General features: G+C 34.1%; 1 protein-coding gene across 9 annotated transcripts; it reads left to right on the forward strand.

Moving 5' to 3' along the window:
- The first annotated feature begins 306 nt into the window (after window positions 1–306).
- LOC111303312 (uncharacterized) lies at window positions 307–9384 on the forward strand. 9 transcript variants are annotated; one of them, XM_089742212.1, is made up of 16 exons: window positions 307–418; window positions 1345–1669; window positions 1750–1878; window positions 1977–2184; window positions 2939–3085; window positions 3321–3395; window positions 3657–3728; window positions 4117–4188; window positions 4633–4704; window positions 4817–4888; window positions 5918–5989; window positions 6100–6171; window positions 6847–6990; window positions 7759–7830; window positions 8320–8466; window positions 8936–9384. In XM_089742212.1, exons 2-16 carry the CDS (start codon window positions 1472–1474, stop codon window positions 9118–9120), a joined length of 1737 nt encoding a protein of 578 aa, XP_089598338.1. In that variant the 5' UTR covers window positions 307–418; window positions 1345–1471; the 3' UTR covers window positions 9121–9384. The 9 variants fall into 9 exon arrangements, with proteins under 9 accessions (XP_089598338.1, XP_022755212.2, XP_089598342.1 ...); XM_089742214.1 differs by having other exon boundaries at window positions 371–418; window positions 2003–2184; XM_022899477.2 differs by lacking the exon at window positions 1345–1669 and having other exon boundaries at window positions 333–418.
- The last annotated feature ends 641 nt before the right edge of the window (window positions 9385–10025 follow it).

Below are 10025 nucleotides of genomic sequence, written 5' to 3' on the forward strand. Positions count from 1 at the left end.
ATCCAACTCGGGTCTAGTTTAAGGTATGTCTAGTTCAAGGTATTAAAAGGAAAACAAAACAAACAAAACGACGGCGTTTTACACCATGGGTATTACTAGAAGGACTAAAAAATAATATTAATAAAAAAATAGTAATTTCACTATACCGTCTGCTGGATAAAGGAGAAAGGACGGGGACAAAGTGGGCCTACATTTCCCTGTCCTTCTTATCTCATACATTACAGCCTCTCCTAGTCAATCGCCTTTCGCCACGTGCCACGCATCAAACGGCTTCAACTAACCTCACTTCCCCTGCTTTCTTGCTGTATCAGTTTTAATATTCTTCTCTCACTTCCTTTATATCTTTTTTTTTTTTTTCTATAAATGATTATTTTTTTCATTCCGATTCTGATCAGATAATGATATCTCTGTTATTAAGGTATTCCCTTCTTTTTTTTTTTTTTTCTTTTTTTTGGTTTGGGTTTTGCATATAAATGTTATTCGATAGTTTGATCATTATTTCGAGATTTTTTTTTTCGTCCTCTGTTTGTTTAATTCCTTAAAAAAAAAGTGAAATTTGATATCCCGGATTCCTTTTTCCTTTGTTTTCTAAAAACATGAGAATTCAAACTATCCTTAGCTCTCTTTTAAGTATTTTTTTTTTAGAAGTCCTTTTTTTTTCTTTAGTAGTATTGCTTTGAAATTTTTAATTTTTACAAGCTGTTTTTGTTAGTGATAGAGTATATAGCTAAATAGAATGTAAAGAGCTTACTGATCATCGTTTCATATATATATATATATTTACATGTATTTGCATTTATTAATGTTTTATTCTTTAATGAGGGAGGTTTATGCGTTATCCTTTAAATGGGGTTTTGAATATTTCCTCTGTTTCTTCTTCTTTTGCTTCTTTGCTTTATAAGTTTTGGTATGTTGGCTTGTTTGGGATGCAAGTTATGAATCAGATGCAGCTTACGTTGTCATTTAAACCCTGAATGTTTTGTTTCTGAGGCTCTTTATTTTTGGGTTTCTGGCATTGGATGAAGTATTTACTTAACTATTCTTAAGTTTGATTACAGGAGCTTCTCTGTAATTGATGCTTTCAATGGCTCTGATTTTGATTTTGATTTTGAAGAATTCTTGACTCTGCTTTTGTTTACCTAATAGAATGTTTTAATAAGAGCCAATAAGTGTTCTACGCATTCATTATGCTTGGGATGAATGCTGCTAGCATTGATTTATATATGAGTTCTATATCATTTTAGTGATAGAATGATAGATGGTGACCTTTTTGTTAGCCTTTTGGTTTTGCAATTGTAGTACTCTTTAAAGAGCTGACTCTGTCATGCTGTTGCTTCTGTCCAGTTGTGTTGGAGGGTGAAGAAGCTGAGTTTAGACTTTAGACCATGTTTGTGGTTCTATAATGGGGAGTAAATTGGTTTTTCTTCTTGCTTCATGATATTAATTGATAATTTATTAGACTATCAATCAAATGGGGGGAGTGTGTTCAAGGAAGAGAGACCAACTGATCGTTGAAGATGGAATGCGAAGAGGGGTGTCTGGAAGGTATGGGAAAAGTGGTAGTTCAAAGTGGCTTGTAACCTCCTTTTCACGGCCCATGGTGGTTCAACAGCCTGGTGTGGCCATTTGCCCATCTCTCCTGGAATTATGCATTGATAAAATATGCGAAGTATGTCTATCATGTTGGCATGTTTCTCAGATGATTGTTTTCTTTGTTTTTTCTGATATTATATACTGTTACTCTCACAGGACATAGACCGGTATAGTTCATTGGCAATGCTGCCAAAGGATATAAGTCAACAAATTTTCAACAAATTGGTTTTATCCCATCATCTTACTGATGTTTTTCTTCAAAAGTTTCGTGATTGTGATCTTGAGGTGATTTTTCCCTGAGTGGTTTAAACATGTTGCACCTTTTAATTTTTTATGTCTTCATAGATGATGTTGTTTACCATATTTATATCTTGCATTGACAGGATGTTTGGTTGGGTGAATATCCCAGAGTGCAGGATAATTGGATGGATGTCATCTCTTCTCAAGGGACATCATTACTTTCTGTTGATCTTTCTGGTTCTGATGTAACAGATTCTGGGCTGGGTCTCCTAAAAGAGTGCTTGAGCCTCCAAGCCTTAACTTTGAACCATTGTGAAAACATTTCAGCAATGGGGCTGAAGCATATTAGTGGTAATTTTCTATTGCTTTATTTTATACCTTGGTTACCGTAGGGCTGAATCTATAGTTTGTCATCTGATTCTACTGACATGACACCAGCTATGCTAGGGCTGATGATTGGCTTTATGCTTTTGTCAGCATTGTATGACATTATCTTGAACTGCATTGTCAACACTTTTGATGGATTGCCAGGATTAGTGATTTTAGCCTTATTTGAAATTTGCTACAATGTGCTGTTAAATAAAGAAAATCATTTGTAACCATTTTCATTTTCTGGAATTTTGCTTTATTCTACCTTCACATATTGCTAATAAAGAATTACAATTCTTTCGAAAGTGAAGATGAAATATGTTTCTCTTGTTATTTGTTCTCTGTAGTGGATCAATGATACTGAATAACTGGGGCAAGAATTTTCAAGGTTGTCTTTTTGGTAGGATTTTTGCCAGTTTTATTTAGTCGATTCATATTTCTTAGAAACAAAAACCTAAAATAACAAGATGTCATGCTTCCTGGATAGTGTTTGAAAACTGTTAATTATCTATTAAATGTCTTGAAAACATTATAAAAACTATATATAAAACTTTGTTTACCATCCATTGTTAGACATTTTATTGCTGTATAATCTATCTTGTGCATAGTATAATAAAATCTTATATAGTAGTGCCTTTCTGTGATTAGGATATCAATGCAATAGTTATTTGGATCAGCTTGCTGTTTGACATTGTTTCCGTGCTGTTCATGGGCATTATGTCCCTTGATCTTTTAGGTCTAATGAACTTGACATCCTTGAGTTTTAAAAAGAGCGATGCAATTACTGCTGAAGGAATGCGTGCATTTTCCAGCTTAGTTAACCTGGAAAAGTTGGATCTGGAGAGGTGCTCGGGAATTCATGGCGGATTTGTGCATCTTAAAGGTTTGTTGTGAATGAATAAATTTTCGATGACAATTTAGAATGCTTGTGTTGTGATGAACTTTTAAACTTGCACTGTAAATTTTCCCACTTTAAAAAATGTTCTGTTAGTAACAATTATGGAATTTTCAGTTGGGATTCCTATATTAGCAAGTTAGTGCAACATCTTTTCCAGTCCTTTTCTTTAATTCTTTTCCTCAGAAGCTTTATCAGTTTTACCCATTGTCGTCTTTTTCAGGTTTATCTAAACTTGAGTGTCTTAATATCAGATGCTGTAAATGCATTACAGACATGGACTTGAAGGCTATTTCAGGTAATTTTGACAATTTTTTTGGGCTAATTGAAGACTGCTATTTTTATACATCGGGTACTTTTTTTTCACAACAGCGGATCAAGCTGACATGAATTGTCATCATTGCATGCTGTCATCAGATGGTTGTCACTGTATTCACAATTATTATTTGTTAATATCAAGTGAGATTTATCACATATAACTGACAACTTTTCAACGTCCAAGAAGGGCAATAGATTCCAGAATTTTTTTGTATAGCTTTACATGTTTCTTTTATTTCAGGGCTTAATAATCTGAAGGAGTTGCAAATATCAAACAGTAACATTACAGATTTTGGACTGTCTTACTTGAGAGGTATTTATCTACCTGCACCTTTTGCATGTTAGTATACTAACAGAACAAACTATTGTCCTTTGTGCTATGTAAAAGGATAGGACTTCTCTTTGTTTAAATTCATTGTTCTTGCTTTCAGTTCCTTATTCATTGATTGTTACATGATTAATTCTGCTTATCTGTTCTATTTCTAGCTTTTGTTTTCCATCATGGCACTTTAGGGGTGAGTTTTTCCCTTTTATGTCATCATCTTCATCGTCTCCTAGTAATGACATCTTAATCTTCTTTGCTGTGGTGTCAGTTACGTACTTATTAGAACTAATAATCTATCTTCTTAATAAGACCAGTTGACCTCAAGAATTTAACAACTTTAACCTATGTTATGTGTTAATATAATTGTCCATGGCAGGTTTGCGCAAGCTTATCATGTTGGATCTGGAAGGATGTAAACTTACCGCTGCATGCTTGGATTCCATCTCAGGTGCATTTTCTTATTAGTAGCCTTTTCAGTGATACCTATAATTGTACAATTACTTGCTGCTATACATTGAAATTGGTTGTACCTTCAAACGTAACCATGTGTGGTTTGTGTGGCAAATTGGTTAGCGGATGTAATGTCTTATAGTTTGGAGATTATGTGGACGAGGATAAACTCTCTAGCATTATCATGCAGTAGAAGATCAACTATACCATATTGCAACAAACAATGAATTGTTAACAAGTTCATGGAGTTTGGTAAAGTGAATACATTGAGCTATTACTGAATTTCCTGGAAGTATAATAATTTTCATATGTTATGCAATTATCTTGTAATTTTTTCCTGCCTATGAAGCAGGGATTGGGATTGGAATCGTTTATTCAATTAGATACCAGAGGACGTATATCATGTTCAGTTCATTAAAGAAATTATTTATTCTATCTGCAGCTCTTGTTGCTTTGGCATACTTAAATCTTGGAAGATGTGGCCTAACTGATGATGGATGTGACAAGTTTTCTGGTGAGTTGTAGTTGATATCTTTTAGCCCTTTGTTGTATTGAATAATCACATAGAACGATTGCATGGCTAAGTATAGTTAGTAATATTTACAGTATTTACCACTCATTTGCAGGACTTAAGAATTTGAAGGTATTGAACCTGCCATTTAACAATATAACAGATGCATGTTTAGCGCACCTAAAAGGTTCTCTCTCTTTCCCCTTTGTTACTGCATTGTGGTCCGTTAGTTTAACTTTTACTGGGAGTGGACCATTTGCATTCTTTCTTTGCATTGAACAACTTCTAGAGGGCAGTGCAAGTTAATGAATTTTACTAGGTTAGCTCAGTAAATTGCACCGTTGCTTTCCATAAATCATGACAATTGTAAGACCTTACTATTGTTAAAGTTAGTGGCTATTGATTTGTATTTCAGACCTACAACAACAACAACAAAAAACTAAGCCTTATATCCCACAACTTTGAAGTCGGTTGTATGAAAGGCCAAAAAAAAGGAATCATGTTACGTCATAGTTTTGAATTTTCTCGCACCACTCATTTCTATAAAAAACAGCCTTTTCATCTACTTCCTTAAGTCTAATATCATCTCTTATTACTTGCATCCATGTCTTTCGTGGTCTACCTCTAGAAGCTTTGGTCACCCCAAATCCAAAAGCTCATTTCTTCTAATTGGTGCACAGATAGGCCTACATTTCAGACTTTATTCAGAAAAAAGTTATGATCTAACTATAATAATGATATTTGCAACCTCATGCTTTCAATTTTGACAAATATTATGCTGTTCACTTGAGAACACAAGATGATAGTTAATAATTTTGACACAAAGATTGTCTGAGGCGACGTTCACTTACAGATAGTGGTTTCAATGCATCACTGAAGGTTTAAAAAGTCTGATAATGCTATGATAACTGATTTCTGGTTCATTTTCTGTATGTGATTGGTTGACTATCAAAAAAGATACTCGTCCTAATAATTTTTCTTGCAGTTCTACTGTGAAATAAAGAACCTTTGGTCCAAAGAGTGGACAATTTTCATTCTTATTCCATATTTTTTTATGCTTTCCCTCATGTACTCATGCTTGTTTGCAGTTTATTGTTGATAAGAATTTGAATAAATGAGACCATTGATCCTTTGGTTTATTTTACATTTGATTCTGGTCTCTTGTTTATTTGAAATGGTGATAAGTTTGTTTGATATGGTATATCTTTCTTTGCAGGATTAACAAAGTTGGAGAGCCTGAATTTAGATTCATGTAAAATTGGTGATGAAGGCCTTGCTAATTTGATAGGTTTCTATATCATGTTTCATTTTGCTGCTAGTTAAACTGTTATGTTGGGAGGATCTCTGTTTGCTTTAAACATTTTCGTGACCTAGTTTATCTTGTGATTTGCTCTTCAGGCCTTTCACTTCTCAAAAGTCTAGAGTTGTCTGATACTGAAGTTGGAAGCAGTGGGCTCCGATACCTCTCTGGTTAGTAATCTATCTCTTATCATCTTGCTTGTGTGTGATATGACCAGTTTTGAACCCTTGATATTAGCTATAAGCATGACACAATTTCAGTGATACTTTTAGAAACCTATCTTCCTGTTAGGCCGCTCTTACCTATAAAATTGTTCACAGATTTTGTTAAGTTGCTTTTCTTTGAGGAATCATCTTTTTTATTGAGTTAACAAGTTCTCTTAATTCAGTTGTTATATACATTTGAAATGGTTATTTTACCTGGATTTCTTTGACTTATTGCTCCATTTCTGTTTCCTTCTGTATATGATGATGTGTTGGAGAAAAGAGAAACATTTGATACTTTCAGTTCTTCCATATATACGTTTTTTCATTTGTTTCTGAAATTTTATTTATGCCTTACACATTGACACTGGATGTCGGCTGAATATATATTAATGAATAGAATGTATTACAGAATTCACGGCAATCATATTGTTATAGTGTTTGCTTCATCAATGACCTAACAAGGCAAAGCAACAAAGCTTTAAGATTAGGGTTGTGGTGTTATAAACCATCTATTATGATCCTTGCCCTTTTCCACATGGTTCTTTATTAAATTATATGTTCTTGGTTTCAATTTTTTCTGAAATTTTCAGTGCATTATAATGTTAAATGCATGATGCTGACTTGGCTCTGTTATATTAGGATTGACACATCTGGAGACCTTGAATTTATCATTCAGTTTAGTGACTGATAGTGGTTTACATAAGTTGTCTGGATTGACTGCTCTTAAGTCACTTAATCTGGATGCTCGCCAAATTACAGATGCTGGGCTGTTGGCTCTGACAAGTTAGTACTTTCACTTATTTCTTTGTACCATTCTTCTAACTTTGTGCATCTAAGTTGGAGACATTCTGGTGTGCCTTTGATCCTATTTATGGCTTTTTGAAATCTTATGGTTGTATCTTTTGGTTGAAGTCTCTTTGCTGTCTTTGTGGAGTGAAGAAATTTGGAGCTATATTTTTCCTTGATTTTTGTGTTTTACAAGGTGACCACTGTGAAATGTAGGTTGTCGACCCCTTTTTCCTTGCCTTAGATTGTTACAGGATAGCCAGGTTTGGAGTCATAAATTTTGCTGAGCTTTCAGCTATGAATGTTTCCTTATATAAAAACATTGTGTCTCTAGATGGAGAAATCTTTGAAAGCAAATAAATAATTTTTGAACAGATCAGAGAACTCTGATTCATTATTGACATTACAGGAAAGTAAATAAATAATAACTTAAAAATCCATGGACTGGATCATTCATTTCTTGCGTTAAGATGGCAAATTTCTTACCTTATTTTCATCCGTGGCTATTGGTGTATAGCTGTATATTGAAACCTGTTTCATAGTGTTATTCACCATTCAGGTCTAGTGTATTCATCCGTTTTAAGAATCTTATATCAATTATTGCTGCACCAAGATGTCTGTAGTGACATAATTCATTTTCCAAAAGCTAAGTCTAAGTGGGCACCAAATTGCTGCTCCATTGTCAATATTTTATTCACACTTCTCTATTTTTCTTCATTGTGTAATCCGTATGAAGTCATCACATTTCTGATTTTGCTGATGCAGGTTTGACTGGACTGATACATCTGGATCTTTTTGGGGCTAGGATTTCGGACACTGGAACAAATTATTTGCGATGTATGTCAAAAATATTGACATTGCTTAAGTAATTAAAATTGCAAGTTGCTTAATGGACCAGTTTTCTTGTTTGAAAAACTTGAATCTATCATTTTGTCATATTCAAGTTTTATTATAGCTTTTAACCTTTGATGTTTTCTTTTTGTTTGTTTGAAAAACTTGATTGTTTTGGTTTGCTCTTTGCCTTGAAGACTGGATAGTTTGGACATACATACTTGAGGAAGTTCAGGAGTAACTTTGAGAAATATAAGGTCCCTTTAGTTGATTTATTGAGGTGTATTTATATCTCCAATGGTAGGATAATCAGTAGGCTCATGAGAACTTTTAGAATCATGTTTATTAAAAGGTTGTTATGGTCTTCATCAATAGGCCTAATATTGAGTTTGGCATAATCTCATTTTCATTGTAAACTTTTCTCAAGAATTTTGTTTTACATGTTCTAATTTTGTGTTAAATGTTCTTGCACCTGCTTGTTTTCATGTTAAACAGGCTTCAAGAACCTCCAATCCCTTGAAATATGTGGAGGTGGTTTAACTGATGCTGGGGTGAAAAATATCAAAGATCTTACCTCTTTAACGCTATTGAACCTTTCACAAAACTGCAACCTGACAAACAAATCCTTGGAACTGATTTCAGGTAAGTTTTGCTTTTATTCCTCATGGTTTTATGGTGTTTATTTAGCTTCTTTTTTTTCTCCTTTTTTGGCCATTGTTAGTGCAATTCTTGAATAGAACAAACCTTGCTATGCTTGTATAGAAAATGATGCAGAGACATATATAAGACAGCTACTTGTATCTCTAGTGTCAGATTATCTCATCTGGCAATTGTCCCGCTTGGCATTCTGCTGCAGGACCAGTGATTTGCAGTACTTTTGCTACTGTCTAGTAACTTGGTTATGTATGATTAGTTGGTCCAGGAAATGTCTAAACACGCAAAGATGAACGGGCAGTCAGTAAAACTGGTGAATTGAGAGCTTATTTGGGGCCTTCTAATAATGGCTTCTGAATGTGAAAGTATTCTAGTCCATGGCTTCCATCTGTCTGTGCTCTGATGAAGTCAGTGAGATATTCTAATCATGGATTTTCATTTTCTGGTGTAAATGCAGGCCTGACCGCATTGGTGTCATTAAATGTTTCAAATTCTTACATAACTAATGATGGTTTGCTGTATTTAAAGCCTCTAAAGAATTTACGGTCGCTATCTTTGGAATCCTGCAAGGTAACTGCCTCTGAAATTAAGAAGCTCCAGTCAACTGCCCTTCCCAATCTTGTCAGCTTTCGACCAGAATAATATTGCTGGGGCAACTGTAACATATGCTGTAAATAGCTGCTATCACCTGGAGGTAGCTCTCTCTACAATTCAATAAATATATGTTAAAACGTGAGAGGCCGCCTTACTAATGGGGTCAGGGTAATTGTGCTAATTATATGGACAGTCAATGACAGGTGATTGTAAATATGTTTGGCTGCTGAATTTGACATTACCTCTTTTCTTGTTTCAAAAACAAACAAATTTTGTACATATAAATTTTATGTTAATTAACTATTTTCTGCACATTGTCTTCCAAGTTTTCATCTGGAGATTCAAAACAGAAGGCAAAAACCTGAGGGGAAGAGGTTTGACTGTGAGTTACACTCAATCTGAGTAACTTGTTTCAGGGTATGGTCTCAATCACAAGCATGTAAGCAGAATTACATGTTTGAATGTTTGATGAAATGGAAGCAAAAGCTGACAACAAATCCTCAATCCTCAATAACATACAGTACAACGAGAGAGTCTATGTTCCTCAATCCAGTGCAAAAATCTATTTCTTCAAAACTAGAAATCAAAATGAGAAACTTGCAGCTAGAAATAACAAATCAATCAGGTAAGCAACAGCAATCTCTAAATTATTTGCAACTAAATAATAAATTCAGCTTGTACATCAATCAGGTAAAAAATAATAAACCTAGTGTTGTAATCGAATGAAGCAAACATTAGATGTCAATTGTCTTCCAGTAGCCTGAGATTGATGCCTACTTCAAATCTTGGGCTTTTTACCTGGCAATATGATGAATTTACCATGCTTACAGTAAATTTTTTTGTGATAAGTTTTTCAGTTTATCACAGGGTAAAAGAACAAAAAAAAAAACAGTAATAATTAAGGATTTGGTTTTGCCAAGGAAAATTAATTACCGGACGTGGACCATAATATG

This window comes from Durio zibethinus, chromosome 13 (genome assembly GCF_047325235.1).
Source record: "Durio zibethinus cultivar Kanyao isolate XHJ-2024 chromosome 13, ASM4732523v1, whole genome shotgun sequence".
NCBI classification, from domain to species: Eukaryota; Viridiplantae; Streptophyta; class Magnoliopsida; order Malvales; family Malvaceae; genus Durio; species Durio zibethinus.

Excerpts from the sequence above, each read along its gene's own strand:
- LOC111303312 (XM_089742212.1), top strand. The coding sequence starts at position 1,472 with ATGGGGGGAGTGTGTTCAAGGAAGAGAGACCAACTGATCGTTGAAGAT. Across the intron at positions 6,172-6,846 it reads TGGGCTCCGATACCTCTCTG|GATTGACACATCTGGAGACC; the intron begins GTTAGTAATCTA and ends CTGTTATATTAG. Across the intron at positions 7,831-8,319 it reads TGGAACAAATTATTTGCGAT|GCTTCAAGAACCTCCAATCC; the intron begins GTATGTCAAAAA and ends CATGTTAAACAG.